The sequence below is a fragment of the Neomonachus schauinslandi genome, chromosome 6 (genome assembly GCF_002201575.2).
Source record: "Neomonachus schauinslandi chromosome 6, ASM220157v2, whole genome shotgun sequence".
In the NCBI taxonomy this organism is placed as follows: Eukaryota; Metazoa; Chordata; class Mammalia; order Carnivora; family Phocidae; genus Neomonachus; species Neomonachus schauinslandi.
In genome coordinates this window covers 56,004,594-56,023,357 of record NC_058408.1, presented here as the reverse complement: position 1 = coordinate 56,023,357, position 18,764 = coordinate 56,004,594, and the positions used below count along the sequence as shown (strand labels likewise).

Sequence of the window (18,764 nt, the reverse complement as noted above, 5' to 3'; positions counted from 1 at the left end):
AAGAGAGAGAAGGGCAGAAGGTATATTGGAGCAAATTATAGCAGATTTGGTGAAGGAAACAGGCATCAAAATCCAGGAGGCACAGAGAACCGCCCTCAAAATCAATAAAAATAGGTCAACTCCCCAACATCTAATAGTAAAACTTAACGAGTCAAAGAGAAAATCCTGAAAGCAGCTCGGGACAAGAGATCTGTAACCTACAATGCTGGAAACATTAGATTGGCAACAGACCTATCCACAGAGACCTGGCAGGCCAGAAAGGACTGGCATGATATATTCAGAGCATTAAATGAGAAAAATATGCAGCCAAGAATACTATATCCAGCTAGGCTGTCATTGAAAATAGAAGGAGAGATAAAAAACTTCCAGGACAAACAAACTCTAAAGGAATTTGCAAACACGAAACCAGCCCTACAACAAATATTGAAAGAGGTCCTCTAAGCAAAGAGAGAGCCTAAATGTAACATAGACCAGAAAGGAACAGACAATATACAGTAACAGTCACCTGACAGGCAATACAATGGCACTAAATTCATATCTTTCAATAGTTACCTTGAATGTAAATGGGCTAAATGCCCCAATCAAAAGACACAGGCTGTCAGGTTGGAGAAAAAAAACAAGACCCATCATATGCTGTCTGCAAGAGACTCATTTTAGACCCAAAGACACACCCAGATTGAAAGTGAGGGGTTGGAAAACCATTTACCATGCTAATGGACACCAAAAGAAAGCTGGGGTGGCAATCCTTATATCAGACAAATTAGATTTTAAACCAAAGACTGTAATAAGAGATGAGGAAGGACACTATATCCTACTTAGAGGGTCTCTCCAACAAGAAGATCTAACAATTGTATAATCTATGCCCTAACATGGGAGCAGCCAATTATATAAGGCAATTAATAACAAAAGCAAAGAAACACATCGAAAACAATAAATAATAGTGGGGCACTTGAACCACCCCTCACTGAAATGGACAGATCATCTAAGCAAAAGATCAACAAGGAAATAAAGACTTTAAATGACACACTGGGCCAAATGGACTTCACAGATATATTCAGAACATTCCATCCCAAAGCAACAGAATACACATTCTTTTCTAGTGCCCATGGAACATTCTCCAGAATAGATCACATCCTAGTTCACAAATCAGGTCTCAACCAGTATCAAAAGATTGGGATGAGTCCCTGCATATTTTCAGACCACAATGCTTTGAAACTAGAACTCAATCACAAGAGGAAAGTCGGAAAGAACTCAAATACATGGAGGCTAAAGAGCATCCTAGTAAAGAATGAATGGGTCAACCAGGAACTTAAAGAAGAATTTTACAAATTCATGGAAACCAATGTAAATGAAAACACAACTGTTGAAAATCTTTGGGAGGCAGCAAAGGGAGTTCTAAGAGGAAAGTATATAGCAATACAAGCCTTTCTCAAGAATCAAGAAAGGTCTCAAATACACAACCTAACCCTACACCTAAGGAAGCTGGAGAAAGAACAGCAAATAAGACCTACACCCAGGAGGAGAAGAGAAATAATGAAGATCAGAGCAGAAATCCATGAAATAGAAACCAAAAGAACAGTAGAACAGATCAACGAAACTAGGAGCTGGTTCTCTGAAAGAATTAATAAGATTGATAAACCCCTGGCCAGACTTATCAAAAAGAAAAGAGAAATGACCCAAGTAAATAAAATCATGAATGAAAAAGAACAGATCACAACCAACACCAAAGAAATACAAACAGTTATAAGAACATATTATGTGCAACTGTATGCCAGCAAATTAGATAATCTGGAAGAAATGGATGCATTCCTAGAGATGTATCACCTACCAAAACTGAACCAGGAAGAAATAGAACACCTGAACAGACCTATAACCACTAAGGAAATTGAAGCAGTCATCACAAATCTCCCAACAAACAAGAGCCCAGGGCCAGATGGCTTCTCAGGGGAATTCTACCAAACATTTCAAGAAGAATTAGTACCTATTCTTCTGAAACTGTTCCAAGAAATAGAAATGGAAGGAAAACTTCCAAACTTGTTTTATGAGGCCACCATTACCTTGATCCCCAAACCAGACAAAGACCCCATCCAAAAGGAGAATTACAGACCAATATCCTTGATGAACATGGATGCAAAAATTCTCACTAAAATACTAGCCAATAGGATCCAACAGTACATTAAAAGGATTATTGACCACGACCAAGTGGGATTCATCCCTGGGCTTCAAGGTTGGTTCCACATCTGCAAATCAATCAATGTGATACAATACATTAACAAAAGAAAGACCAAGAACCATATGATCCTCTCAATAGATGCAGAAAAAGCATTTGACAAAGTACAGCATCCTTTCCTGATCAAAACTCTTCAGAGTATAGGGTTAGAGGGTACATACCTCAAGATCATAAAAGCCATCTATGAAAAACCCACAGCGAATATCATTCTCAATGGGGAAAAACTGAAAGCTTTCCCCCTAAGGTCAGGACCACAGCAGGGATGTCCACTATCACCACTGCTATTCAACATAGTATTAGAAGTCCTAGCCACAGCAGTCAGACAACATAAAGAAATAAAAGGCATCCTAATCAGCAAAGGAGTCAAACTTTCACTCTTTGCAGATGATATGATACTTTATGTGGAAAACCCAAAAGACTTCACCCCGATACTGCTGGAACTCATACAGGAATTCAGTGAAGTGGCAGGATAGAAAATCAATGCACAGAAATCAGTGGCATTCCTATACCAACGACAAGATAGAAGACAGAGAAATTAAGGAGTCGATCCCATTTACAATTGCACCCAAAACCATAAGATACCTAGGAATAAATCTAACCAAAAAGGCAAAGAATCTGTACTCAGAAAATTATAAACTACTCATGAAAGAAATTGAGGAAGACACAAAGAAATGGAAAAACGTTCCATGCTCATGGATTGGAAGAACAGATATTGTGAAGATGTCAATGCTACCCAGAGCAACTACACATTCAATGCAGTCCCTATCAAAATGCTATCAACTTTTTTTAAAGAAATGAAGCAAATAATCCTAAAATTTGTATGGAACCAGAAAAGACCCCGCATAGCCAGAGGAATGTTGAAAAAGAAAAGCAAAGCTGGTGGCATCACAATTCCAGACTTCAAGCTCTATTTCAAAGCTGTAATCGTCAAGACAGTATGGTCCTGGCACAAAAACTGACACATAGATCAATGGAACAGAATAGAGAGCCCAGAAGTGGACCCTCAACTCTATGGTCAACTAATCTTTGACAAAGCAGGAAAGAATGTCCAATGGAAGAAAGACAGTCTCTTCAACAAATGGTGTTGGGAAATTGGACAGCCACATGCAGAAGAATGAAACTGGACCATTTCCTTACACCACACACAAAAATAGACTCAAAATGGTTGAAAGACCTAAACGTGAGACAGGAGTCCATCAAAATCCTAAAGGAGAACACAGGCAGCAACCTCTTCGACCTCAGCCTCAGCAACTTCTTCCTAGAAACATCGCCAAAGGCAAGGGAAGCAAGGGGCAAAATGAACTATTGGGACTTCATCAGGATAAAAAGCTTTTGCACAGCAAAAGAAACAGTCGACAAAACCAAAAGACAACCGACAGAATGGGAGAAGATATTTGCAAATGACATATCAGATAAAGGTTTAGCATCCAAAATCTATAAAGAACTTATGAAACTCAACACCCAAAGAACAAATGATCCAATCAAGAAGTGGGCAGAAGGCATGAACAGACATTTTTCCAAAGAAGACATCCAAACGGCCAACAGACACATGAAAAAGTGCTCAACATCACTCGGCATCAGGGAAATCCAAATCAAAACCTCAATGAGATACCACCTTACACCAGTCAGAATGGCTAAAATTAACAAGCCAGGAAATGACAGATGTTGGCAGGGATGTGGAGAAAGGGGAACCCTCCTACACTGTTGGTGGGAATGCAAGCTGGTGCAGCCACTCTGGAAAACTGTACGGAGGTTCCTCAAAAAGTTGAAAATAGAGCTACCATACGACCCAGCAATTGCACTACTGGGTATTTACCCCAAAGATACAAATGTAGGGATCCGAAGGGGTACGTGCACCCCAATGTTTATAGTAGCAATGTTCACAATAGCCAAACTATGGAAAGAGCCAAGATGTCCATAGACAGATGAATGGATAAAGAAGATGTGGTATATATGTACAATGGAATATTATGCAGTCATCAAAAGGAATGAAATCTTGGCATTTGCAACGACATGGATGGAACTGGAAGGTATTATGCTGGGTGAAATAAGTCAATCAGAGAAAGACATGTATTCCATGACCTTACATTCCTCATTGATATGAGGAATTCTTAATCTCAGGAAACAAACTGAGGGTTGCTGGAGTGGTGGGGGGTGGGAGCGATGGTGTGGCTGGGTGATAGACACTGGGGAGGGTATGTGCTATGGTGAGCACTGTGAATTGTGTAAGACTGCTGAATCACAGACCTGTACCTCTGAAACAAATAATACATTATATGTTAAAAAAAAGAAAAAGAAGATAGTAAGAAGGGAGAAATGAAGGGGGGGAAATCGGTGGGGGAGATGAACCATGAGACACTGTGGACTCTGAGAAACAAACTGAGGGTTCTAGAGGGGAGGGAGGTGGGGGGATGGGTATTAAAGAGGGCATGTACTGAATGGTATACTGGGTGTTATATGCAAACAATGAATCATGGAACACTACATCAAAAACTAATGATGTAACGTATGGTGATTATCATAACATAATAAAATTAAAAAAAATTTCTAGTTGCCTCACTAAAGTGACTAAAAAAAAGGAAATAAATGTTTTATTATTCATATTTCAATGTAATCTTTAAAATGATCTTTTCATCAGAATTCTTTATGAAAACCTAAAACATAACATGGAATCTGTATGGGTCATGACTAAGAGTCAAGTACAGAGACAGGGCAGGAAATCAAATACAACAATGCTAGAGTGTAGGTAGGTCAGCAACTAAACTGACAGTAAGATGTACAGAACAGAGTTTGTAAGGAATGAAAGCAACTAGAAACCAGGCAGGCCAGTAAAAACAATTAGGAAATAAGATAAACACACATATACTAAACAGTATGTTACAGAGTCCAAAAGGTAAGATAAATGGATATAAGTTGAGGGTAGCAATGAAAAGCTAAAGAATCACGGGACTCAAAAGAAGAGCTTAAAAAAAAAATAAAAAGATGTAGTATATAGCAAGCACAACACAAACTATCTTAATTGTAAAGTAAACTAGCTATTTGCTTCCTGATGAGATGAAGAGCAATCCCACTCTTGAATTTCCTATAGAGAAGGGGGTAACTGCTGTATCCAATTCAATGAAAAGAACCAGAAGGATAAAATATAAGTGCAGATCCTAAGAGGAATCTCCAACCACCATTTTCACAGTAGGTCTTCCGCATATTAAGAAGTGAGATAAAAGCATAACTGTTGTCTTCTGGTCTGATATCTTGCCTTTCTCAAAGAAATCAAATAGATCAAAGAATCTCACCACTCCTTTCTAGTTTTTGTTTGCTTTTATGTGCCCGTGTGTTTTAAGACAGTAGTAAGTTCGTCAAATATTTTAAATTTTCTTTATCACTAAAGCAGATTATGTTTTTATAGGAAAAGTATTACACAGAATTTACAAAGAAAGAAAGAAACTCAAAAACCTAGAAGAAACCAGCTGTTATAAATTTAGCACATATACATTCAGATATTTTTCTATCCACATATAAATAATAGAGTGGCAGCTCTAGAATTTCTTTATAGGAGAGGCGTAAGGGTAGCAATCTGGTAGGGCTGAAACTACATTGAATAGCACTTTACGTAAGAGTAACACAAGTTATTGTTTATGTCAACGTGGGGCCTGATGGAAATTATGGATGGATAAACCCCTCCCATTCTCCCTGGCACTGTGACTGAATACACAAAATACATATATTACAACTAAGGTCATATTATACTATATAGTAACATATATTTAAAATTTACTATGTAGTCACTTTATAAGACAATGCTTTGCCTTTAGAAATTCATACATTCCAGATTCTCCATTTGTTGAACACCTTAATTATTTCTAACTGATGTTGAACAAAATTTACAGGATTCATTTACAAAACATTCAAAACCATACTTTGCTGATTTACAAAGTACTTCTACAAAGGCTCAAAACATTTTGTAATTCAGTTACTCTATGTATGATACAAATATTTCAACATTGACAACCAAGGCTTCAAATTCTATTTTAGTTGGTAAAATAGTCTCACTAATTTGGATACTGTTATGAATTATGTCTGAATGCAACCTATAACAAGTACATATCTGCTGTTGATGGTTGATTTAGTGTGAAAATTTTACCATAACAATGTGCCTCACCAAATATATATTTGAATTATCACCACAAAATGAATAATTTTACCTTAAATGCTGAACTTTCAAACTGTATTTAACATGCAATTCATAATGACGTCAGATGTTTAAATATCAAGAGAATGAGCTTCCAAATGCTTTACCTGGAACCCATGTATTAGATTTAAAAAAATTATAACTGATTATTAGAATTAACTGATTATCTTTTGGAGCATCTTATGACATATCAAAACGGCTGTCTTTTAACTGTAAATTTTTTCAACTAATGGAGCCTTCTCAATAACAGCTCTCCTTTATTTTTTTATATGCATAAAAAAACTAGAACCTAAAATATGCTAAATTAATTTAGAAAAATAATTTTTTATGTCAATGTGAAGTCTATGCTTCACAGAGTGATATAAAATACACCTTCTATAACTCCATGTGGTAATTGTTATCCTGGGGTACAATGTTCTTAATTAATAATTTCTTAAGTATATCCTGATATTTCTAGACTTTATGCGGTTGATGATATCATTATGATCCTTAAAAGAAAAAATGCTCACATTACATTACACATTGATCAATTTTCTAGAAAAACAAAAATTCATTAATCTTTCATTAAACAGGTACTTTTTTTAAAAAAAGTATTGCTGTCAAAAGGATTTATTACAAGTTTCCATTCAAGATGGTAGCATAGGAGGATTCTGAACTCAAAATCCTCCCACAGACACATCAAATCTGTAGCTACATAGGAAAAACTTTCCTCTGGGGAAAAAACCCTAAAAATTAGCTGCGTGACTCCTACACTTTAAGTGAATGAAAAAAAAATCCACACTGAAGTGGGAAGGAGAAGCTGAGATACAATCTCACCACAAATCCCATCCCTGCCACAGTGACCCACAATCAGGAGGGAACTCACAAACCTGAGCTTCAGCCTGAGGAGCAAAGGGTTTGAACCCCACACCTAACACCTCAAATTTTAAGACCGGCACCTGGGAGATGAGCCCCAATAAATCTAGCATTGAAAGCCAACAGAGCTCGTGTCCATGAGACCCATAAGGCTAGAGTGAAGAGAGAAACAGTTCTTAAAGGGCTTATGTGTATGGACTCACTCACCCCAAAGCCCAGTGCAGAGGCAGATGACAAGTGCCCAGAATTTCTGTGAAACAGACTTATTTGCTTATCTTAAAAAGTCAACCTGTGGAGCAGGCATCTAATTTAATATACATGTATGGGCCTAATGAAATACTTTCCAAAGACAGAGGCCAGTGGGTACCATCTTTGCATTCTCCCTCTGCTTTGCTCCAGCTAACCAGTCTCTCTCAGAAAAGAACATGTACCATTGATTGGTGCCCTGATTTCTGCAGATGCCACCTAGGGGTCACCTCTAGATCACTTGGCTCTGATGGTCATCAGGGCTTACACATCCAGGTCCCACAGCACTGTAACAAATGGAGAAAGAGTTCTTAACTCACTACCACCCCCAGGGCACAGCAGAGAGGCAGAAGATTGAGGTACCCAATCTATCTGTGAAAGAGGTCTATTAGCTTATCTTCAGAGCTGTGGCCTGAAGGACAGGCTTCTAAATAAACACACAGCTGAAGGCTGGTTGCAATCCTCATCAGGGACCTGGGAGGGCAGCTGTTATCTTCACATTCTCCTTCTGCTATGCTCTGGAGTGCCGGTATCTCCTGGAGAGGAGCTTGTATACTTGTCTGGTGCTTGGTTTTTGTGGCTACCACCCAGGGGATACCCCGTGGTTGCCTGGTTCTGGTGGCCAGCAGGGCTCGTGTTCATGAGTTCAAAGGGATGTCAGCAAAGAAACCGTTCTTAACTGGCTTATCACTCTAGGTATCAGCACAGAGGGAGTAGAAACACCCATCTCCCAGTCTTCCCCCTGAAAGAGGTGTATTGGCATACATATTTGGCTTAATTGAGGTTTTGCAGCCTACAGCAGTAATTCTATTTCCAGATATGTTGCTACATTTCTTTGCTCCTTCCTTTCCTATCACTTCCTTTTAAAAATCACTTCATTACCTCTGTATCTCCTCTTTCCGCCTAAAAGATCTACTCTTTGGCGTAAAATTTCCTCCAGCCAGGTTACCAGTCTTCTTTATATCAGCCTGGGGTTGCATTTTAAAATTTAAATGAACTTAATTTAAAAAGGAAAATAAAATACATTGTTAAAAGCTGTTATTTAAAATACATTGTTAAAAGCTGTGTTAGTGCTGTAATTTTTGTTTTACAGGTGCTAAGGGAAAGTTAATGTGTACCTCTAAAATTTAAAAGAATATACAATGACTTTAAAATCTGTCAAAAAAAACCAAAAAAAAAACAAAACTAATAAATTCAAGAAAGTTGCAGGTTACAAAAACCAATATTAAATTTCAGTTGCATTTCCATACATTAATGATGAACCTCTTAAGAGCAATTAAGAAAATAATCCCATTTACAATTACATCAAAAAGAATAACATAACTAGAAATAAGTTTAACCAAGAAGGTAAAACACCTATACACTGAAAACTGTAAAATACTGATGAAAGAAACTAAACACAATACAAATAATGAAAAGATATTCTGTGCTTAAGGACTGGAAGAATATTGATAAAACGTCAGTAATCTAGAAATCACCCAAAGAAATCTACAAATTCAACACAATCCTGATCAAAATCCCAATGGCATTTTTCACAGAAATTGAACAAACAATCCTAAAATGTGTATGGAACCACAAAAGACCCTGAATAACCAAAGCAATTTTGAGAAAGAACAACAAAGCTAGAGGCATCACATTTCCTGTTTGTTTCATTTTTTTTTTTAATTTTATCTATTTATTTGACACAGAGAGAGAGAGAATACAAGTAGGGGAAGTGGCAGAGGCAGAGGAAGAAGCAGACTCCCAGCTGAGCAGACAGCCTGATAGGGGGCTTGATCTCAGGGTCCCGGGATTATGACCTGAGCCTAAGGCAGATGCTTAACAGACTGAGTCACCCAGGTGCCCCACATTTTCTGGTTTCAAACTATACTACAAAGTTACAGTAATCAAAACAGTATGGTATTTGCATAAAAACAGACATATATATCAACAGAATACAGAGCCCAGAAATAAACCCACACATACACGGCCAATTAGTTTACAGCAAAGGAACCAGGAATATATAACAGAGAAAGGATAGTCTCTTCAATAAATGGTGTTTGGAAAATTGGACAGCTATATGCAAAAGAATGAAACTGGACCATTATCTTACACAATATACAAAAATTAATTCAAAATGGATTAAAGGGTTGAACCTAAGACCTAAAACCATAAAACTCATAGAAGAAAATATAGGCAGTAAGCTTCTTGCCATAGGTCTTGGCAATTTTTTTTTTTTATTTGATACCACAAGCAAAGGCAACAAAAACAAAAATAAATGAGCCTAAATCAAACTAAAAATCTTCTGCCCAATAAAAGAAACAAAAATGAAAAGGTGACATATTAAATGTGAGGATATATTTGCCAATAATATATCTGATAATGGGTTAATATCCAAAGTATATAAAGACCTCACAGAGTTCAACAGCAAAAAAAAAAAAAATCAAATACCCAATCTGATTAAAAAATCAGTAGAGGATATGAATAGGCATTTTTCCAAAGAAGACATACAGATGGCCAAAAGGTACATGAAAAAATGCTCAAAATTTCTAGATGCTCAAAATCTCTAATCAGTGAAATGCAAATCGAAACCACATGAGATATCACCTCAGACCTGTTAGAATGGCTATTATCAAAAAGACAAGAAACAGCAAGTGTTGGTAAGGATGTGGAGAAAAAGGAACCCTTGTACACTGTCGGTAGGAATTTAAATCAATGCAGCCACTATGGAAAACCATATAGAGTCTTCTCAAGAAATTGAACATAGAACTACCATATGATCCAGCAAATCCACTTCTGAGTATTTATCCGAAGGAAACAACACTAAGTCAAAAAGATATACACACCCCCGTGTTCACTGCAGCATTATTTACAATAGCCAATACATAGAGGCAACCTAAGTGTCCATCAATGGATAAGTGGATAAAGAAAATGAGGTGTATGTATGTGTATATGTGCGAAATATTGCCATTTGTGACAACATGGATGGACCTTGAGGGCATTATGCTATGTGAAATAAGTCAGAGAGAGAGAGAGAGAGAGAAATTCTGTATGATCTCACTTTTATGTGGAATCTAAGAACAAAACAAACTCAAACTCACAGATACACAGAATAGATTGGTAGTTGCCAAAGGTAGGGAGTGGCAGGTGGGCAAAACAGGTGAAGGTAGTCAAAAGGTACAAATTTCCAGTTATAAAAGAAATAAGTCCTGGGGATATAATGTACAGCATTGTGACTACAGTTAATAATGTTGTACTGTATACTTGGAAATTGCTAAGAGACTAAATCTTAAAAGTTTTCATCACAAGAAAAAACATTACGGTAAGGGCGCCTGGGTGGCTCAGATGGTTAAGCGTCTGCCTTCGGCTCAGGTCATGATCCCAGGGTCCTGGGATCGAGTCCCACATCGGGCTCCCTGCTCCTTGGGAGCCTGCTTCTCTCTCTCTCTCTCTCTCTGTCTCTCATGAATAAATAAAATCTTAAAAAAAAAAAACATTACGGTAATGGATGTTAACTAGACTTACTGTGGTGATCATTTCACAATATATATGAATACATACAAATCATTAGATATGCACCTGAAACTAATATGTCAATTATAGTTCAATAAACATTTCAAATCAATTACCTGATTTTACACCTTCAGGAACCAGAAAAAGAATTAACTAAATCCCAAGCTTGTAGAAGGTAGGAAATAATAAAGATAAAAGAAATAGAGACTAGAGGGGTGCCTGGATGGCTCAGTCAGTTAAGCATCCAACTCTTGGTTTTGGCTCAGGTCCTAATTTCAGGGTCATGAGATGAAGCCCTGTGTCAGGAGCCTGCCTAAGATTCCCTCTCATCCTCTCCCATTGCTCCTCCCCTTGTGCTGTCTCCCTCTCCTTCTAAAATAAATAAATCTTAAAAAAAAATAGAGGATAAGCAAAAGAGAAAATAAAATCCAAAGTTGCTTGAAAAACCCCAAAATTGGCAAACCTCTAGTTAAATTAAGAAAAAAGAGAGAAGACTCAAATTACTAGAATTAGAAATTTAAGTGGGACACTACTACTGACCTACACAGATAAAAAGAATACTATAAACAATTGGAAGCCAACACCTAGATAACCTAGATGAAATGGACAAGTTCCTAGAAATACACAAACTACATGATTAACTCATAATTTCAAAAGAAACAGAAATTCTGAATAGATCTATATAAGTAATGAGATTGAATCAGTGGTCAAAAACTTCCCAAAAAAGAAAAGTCCAGGATCAGATGGCTTCATTGGTGAGTTCTACCAAATATGCAAGGAAAAATTAACATCAATCCTTCTCAAACTCCTCCAAAAACTAGATAAGGAAGGAATACTTCCTAACTCATTCTATGAGGTCAACATTACTCTGATACCAAAGTGAGACAAAGACACACAAAAATAGACTATCTTTTATAAATACCCTTTATAAAGGGATAGTTCTATCTTTTATGAATATAGATGCAAAAGTCCTCAAAATACTAGCCAACAGTATCCCCCAGTATATTAAAAGGATTACAAGCAATGACCAAGTCGGTTCTATCCTAGGAATGCAAGGAAGTTATACATATGATAATCAATCAATGTAACACACCACATTAACACAGAAAAATGTACATGATTATTCCAATTGATGCAGAAAAAGGATTTGACAAAACCTAACACCTTTTCAAATAAAAACATTTAATAAATTAGGAATACAAGGAAATTCAAATGACATTCAAATTCAATATGATAAAAGGCATGTATGAAAAACCTACAGCTAATATTATACTCAATGGTAAAAGAATAAAAGCTTTCTCTTAAGAATAGGAATAAGACAAGTATGCCCACTTTTACCCACTTCTATTCAACATAGTACTGGAAGTTCAAGCCAGAGCACTGAGGTATGGAAAAAAAAAATAAAAGCGTCCCTATTGGAAAAGAAGAATACTATCTCTATCTGCAGATGATATGATCTCATATGTTGAGAACTGTTAAAGCTAATAAATTCAGCAGTTACAGAATACACTATCAGCACACAGAAAATCAGTTGTATTTCTATATACTAACAGTGAAAATTCCCAGAAGGAAGTTAAGAAAACAATTTCACTTACAATCAAAAAGAATAAAATACTAAGGGGCGCCTGAGTGGCACAGTCGGTTAAGCGTCCAGCTCTTGGTTTTGGCTCAGGTTGTGATCTCATGGTCTGGAGATGGAGCCCCACATCCAGTGAGATTCTCTCTCCTTCTCCCGCTGACACTCCCACTCATGTGCGCGCGCGCACGCTCTCTCTCTCAAATTAATGAATCTTTTTAAAAAAAGAATAAAAATACTAATAAATTTAAGCAGAGAGGTGTAGCACTCATACAGTGAAAACTACAAAATGTTGTTGAAGAAATTGATAAGGATTAAATAAATGGGCAGACACCCCTTGTTCATAGATTCTTTTACAGAAATGGAAAAGGGATCCTAAAATTCATATGGAAACACAAGGGACCCTCAGTAGCCAAAACAGTCTTGAGAAAGAACAAAGTTGGAAGACACACTTTCCAATTTCAAAATATACTACAAAGTTACAGTAATCAAAACAGTGAAGTACTAGCATAAAAATAGACATATAGATCAATGGAACAGAATTGAGTCCAGAAGTAAGCCCTTACATCTAATATCAATTGATTTTCAACAAAGGTAGCAAGATCTTTCACTGAGGAAAGATTGATCCCTTTAACAGATGGTGCCAGGACAACCAGATATCCACATGCAAAAGAATGAAATTGGACCCTTACTTTATACCACATAATTAACACAAGATGGATCAAAAACAAATTTTAGAGCTAAAATGATAAAACTCTTAGAAAACATAGAGGCAAGTCTTTATGGCTTTGGATGTGACAATGGTTTCTTTTTTTTAATTAATTTTTAAATTTTAATACCTGCATAGTTAATATACAGTGTTATATTAGCTTCAGGTATACAATATAATGATTCAACAATTCTATACATCACCCAGTGCTCATCATAAGTGTACTCTTTAATCCCCATCAGCTATTCTACCCATTCCCTCACCCACCTCTCCTCTGGTAACCATCAGTTTGTTCTCTATATTTAAGTGTTTGTTTCTCAGTTTGTCTCTCTTTTTTCCATTCGTTTGTTTCTTAAATTCCACATATGACAGAAATCATATGGTATTTGTCTTTCTCTCACTGACTTACTTCACTTAGCATAAGTGAAGAGAGAGAGGGACTCTCTCCAGATCCATCCATGTTGTTGCAAATGGCAAGATTTCATTCTTTTTGGTGGGTGAATAATATTTCATTGTGTATGTATATATATATATATATATACATCACCTCTCCTTTATTCATTCACCTGTCGATGGACACAGGAACTGCTTCCATAATTTGGTTATTATAAATAATGCTGCAATAAACATAGGGTTATCTATCCCTTTGAATTAGTGTTTCTGTATTTTTTTGATCAATACCTAGTATTGCATTACTAGATCATAGGGTAGTTCTATTTTTAAGTTTTTGAGGAACCTCCACAGTCTTCCACAGTGACTGCACCAGTTTGCATTCTCAACAACAATGCATGAAGATTCGTTCCTTCTTCTCCACATCCTGGCTAACACTTGTTTCTTATGATTTTGATTTTAGCCATTCTGACAGGTGTGAAGTGGTATCTCATTGTAGTTTTGATTTGCATTTCCCTGATGATGAGTGATGTTGAGCATCTTTTCATGTGTCTTTTGGCCACCTGTATATCTTCTTTGGAGAATGTCTGTTCATGTCTTCTGTCTGTTTTTTAATTTGAATACTTGTTTTTTTTGGTATTGAGTTGTATAAGTTCTTTATATATTTTGGATACTAACCCTTTTTCAGATACGTTGTTTGCAAATATGTTCTCTGATTCAGTAGATTGTCTTTTAGTTTTGTTGATTGTTTCCTTTGCTGTGCAGAAGCTTTTTATTTTGCTACATGCAAAAGAATGAAACTGGACCACTCTCTTACACTATACACAAAAATAAACTCAAAGTGGATTAAGGACCTAAATGTGAGATATGAACCCTAAGAATCCTAGAGTTAATTATGTGGTATAAAGTAAAGGTCCAATTTCATTCCTTTATGTGTGGATATCCAGTAATTTCTCTGACATCAGCTTTAGCAACATCTTTCTAGATAGGTCTCCTGAGGCAAGGGAAACAAAAGCAGAAATTAACTATTTGGCCAATGGTTTCTTAAATAATGGTATCAAAAACAACTAAAGAAAAAATTAAATTGGACTTCATCAAGATTTAAAACTTTTGCATAAGGAAGGATACTATGAAGAGAATGAAAAAAACAACCACAGAATGGGACAAAATATTTGCAAACCATTTTTCTGATAAGAGTCTAGTATCTAGAACATATAAAGAACTCTTTTCTCCGAAGAAGATAGACAAAGGCCAAGAAGCATATGAAAAATTGCTCAATGTCACTAGTAACTAGAGAAATGCATATCAAAACCACAATAAGATACTACTTCACATCCACTGAATGGCCATAATTTAAAAAAATAAATAACAACTGTTGGTGATTCGAAAAATTGGAGCTCTCATACACTGCTGGGGGGAATGTAACATGGTGCTGTCACTGTGAAAAACAGTTTGGTGGTTCCTCAATAAGATAAATATAGAATGAGTACAATACCCTGCAAGAACTAGGGATATACCAGAGAATGAAAAAAGGTATTGAAACAAAAACTAGTACAGGAACGTTCAAAGCAGCTTTACTCACAGTAGCAAATAGACAGAAACACTCTAAATGTCCATCAACAGATGAATGGATAATCAAAATGTGCTATATCCACACAATCAATTATCATTCAGCTATTAAATGGAATGAAGTACTAATGAATGCTAAAACACAATGGATGTTGAAAACATTATATAGTATACAAAAAAAAAGCTTTACACAAAGGACATATATTGATTTTGCTTATCATATATTTATAGCACTTATCATAAATACAATAATTACTTCTGATTATATATTATTTAAAGTCTGTATTCCTTGCTACATTACAAGCACCATAAAGCAGAGAAAGTACATATCATTCATCCAATACTTTTAATCACTCAGCTGAGTGACTTTTACATGAAAGAATTTCAAGTAACTATTGAATGAATGAATGAATGCCATTTACTCTTAAAATCCTTCAATGGTTCCCCACTGCTTTAACAATTCTCAACTTTTTACTATGGCTCCTAATTCCTGTATGATTTGGCCCATTTTTCTTTGTAGCCTTATTTTCACTTCATTTAATAACTATGTAGTGAGTACTTATGTTCCAAGCACTGTGCTGTGTGCTGAGGATACAATGAGAAGTAAGATATATAGCTCCTTAGCCTTTTGGATTTTATAGACCGGAAGGAAACACAAAACAATAACAATATACTAGTAAGAGTGGGTAAAGACAAGGTATTTGGTATCATGAGAACCTAGCAGGTATATCTGACCTGGATTGTGGATTGTGGGATGAGAAAATAGCAGCTCAGGAAAGACTTTTTGGAAAAAGTGACATTTAAGCAAAAATAGGAAAAATGAGGAGTTAGCTAGGTGAATAACAGGGCAAGTTCCAGACAATGAGAAGGGCATTTGGAACCTAACACTGAAACACAGAGATCTAAAAGAAGTTATTTCTGTAAGGCTCAGGTATGAAAATTATTGGGGGTGGGAGGGAAGCAAAGAGAGAGAAAGCTGAAAAGGTAGGTGCTCTAACTCTAAAAGCAATGGAAAGCCATTAGAAAGTTTTAAGAGGAGGCTAAAAAACCCAAAATCACAAATAATTGTCTATGTTTGTGTATATCTGATTGAGGACATGAACTATGTCCATTTAATCATTTCCCCAGTGACCAGAACAATGGTAAGCATATACTAGGTATTCATTAAGCACTACTGAATCAAAACTGGTAGCAGAACAAAAATGAAACTGGATTTGATTCTATAATCTACTACACATTTAAACATAAAGAGATTAGAGATTCCTCAGTGATAACTACAATGAAACTACTGAAATCAGCTAATTAAAATTAGAGTGAATCTATTAGATTGAAAACATGTTACCGTCCTTTTGAAAACGAAATCTAAAAAATTTACAAAAGGAATATGTGTAATCATTATCTAAGAACCAATAATTAAAATGGAAGGTTCTGCCAGACATCATAATCCATCAGGCCTGTATGATTATATGTCAGCAATAAGCAATGCAAACTTCTTCTGTCGTAAAATTTTTAAAATTTTTTTTAAAAAGATTTTATTTATTTTACTTGCTAGAGGGAGACAGTGCAGGCGAGAGAGAGTGAGCAAGAGCACAAGCAGGGGGAATGGCAGGCAGAGGGAGAAGCAGGCTCGATGCAGGACTCAATCCCAGGACCTGGGATCATGACCTGAGCCAAAGGCAGCCACCTAACGGACTGAGCCACCCAGGTGTCCCCTGTCATAAAATTTTCAATCAAGATACTTTAAAATATCAATGTAAGCAAAATTCGGTGAGGAAACAAATACTATATACTAGTCATGACTACACATTGCTATAAAAATTTTACTGATAAAACCTGGTTGACAGTTTCAGATATATACATATACAATGAGAAAGGCAGGCAATAAACGCCTCAGACCTGCAAAGGCAGTGCAGTTGGTTGACTGACTGATCTTAAAATCGTTTGAATCCCTTTTAAGAATCGATTAAAGGTTAGAAAATCTTTCTGTGATGATTAAGGCCGTGTCAAGCCAGGATGAACATATTCAGTAAAAGTATATTACGACTTGAAATAATGCCACCACATTATATGCATGTTTTATCTTTTAAAAGTATTTTCAGTATTTTTGGCATATCTCTCATAAAGTAATATTTGCCCCATATTTAAATAAGGAAACTGTGTCCAAAAAAATATATATGACTCTCCCTGTGTACTTTAACCTATCAGTAACAGTGACTTAACTAAAAATGGAGAGTCCTAATTAAGACTGTTTTCTATTGGATCACTGCTAACTCTTGGTCCAGTGACAGGTATCCTTTTCATCAGGGATGATCTTATATTTGACAGGAGTCAAATAAATAATCCCAACAGATACAATTTTCTTTAAAGAGTAATCAGTACTACAAATATTTTTAAGCTAAATATATTATGGCCCGTTCCACGACAAGCTCCTGGACCTCTTGATAATTATGAACCTCCTACAAAAATTATACTGTATACATGGCAGTCAAATGGATGAAATAGTTGAGGAGAGCAGAAATACGCTGGAAGGAACCATCTCAGCCCAGATTCCCATTAATTAAAAGCCACTTCTCTCTTCATCGTTTCAAAAATCCCATGGCAGTGAACCCCAAACAGGAGACAGACAGCAGAGGCACCAGAAGACTTCATTCCCGGGCTCCCAAGGGATTTATTCTACTAAGGAAAAATGGAGAGTCCAAGTGGGGGACTTGGAAGGGAGGAAGACGCGGTTTACTCGGTCCTTCGCCCTTCTCCCGTGAACAATGTGATGTACGTAGCAAGGAAACCATCTTCAATGCTGTCAGGGTCCCGCTGAGCCAGGTAAGAGGCTGGGGAGCCTCGCCCCCCCGAAGGGCCCTGTCCTCTTTTCCCAATGCACCTTTCCCCTTTCCTTTCCGTGACTTCTCCCCGTCTTCCACCCCTCCTCTAAGCTTCTAGCTTTGCCCAGTGACATCTCAAAGCCAACCCAAGGACCTCTAAGAATATCTTCGGGGCCCGGGAAGGAAGGAAGGGCTGAGCCTTGGGGAGTGGTCACCTTTTGAGGTATCTGGCGTCCTCCCCTTGCATGGCGGCGGCGACGGCAGCTTGGGGAGGATGGGGGTATCTGAGAAAACCGGCGGAGCTGTTTCCGGGGACGGTGGCCAAAGTATCCCCACACCCAAAGGCGATGACAGTCCAGAGGCCTGCAAGGCGGGGCAGCGGCGCTGCGGTTACCACGGTGAGGCCGCCGGCTCCTCCCACAGCGCCTAGGCCCCAAAACACTGGAGGGACCCAGACCCGCCCAGAGCCGCCCCCGCCAGCCCCGCCTTAAGGCGCATGCGCCCCCTCCGCCGCGCCGTATGCGCAGGCTCAGTGTGAGGTGCTGAGCCCTGGGATTAATCTGACGCACCCAGGAGCAGAGCGTGAAGGTTTTTGCGGCAGATTTCGGCCTGTGTGGTCAAGAAATGGTTTCTTGATCACCGCCCCCTTGAGGATGGAAATTGGAAGAGTCATCCCAGTCAGCCGAATTGGA

At 37.3% G+C, this 18,764-nt stretch overlaps 1 protein-coding gene across 1 annotated transcript in view; it reads right to left on the bottom strand.

Moving 5' to 3' along the window:
* Positions 1-18,477, bottom strand: part of KIFAP3 (kinesin associated protein 3) — a 185,583-nt gene extending 167,106 nt beyond the window's left edge. The window contains exon 1 of the mRNA XM_021682645.2: positions 18,288-18,477. Coding sequence (XP_021538320.1) covers positions 18,288-18,319 — 32 coding nt within the window. The 5' untranslated portion in view covers positions 18,320-18,477. The remainder of the gene's footprint in view (positions 1-18,287) is intronic.
* Between the last annotated feature and the right edge of the window lie 287 nt (positions 18,478-18,764).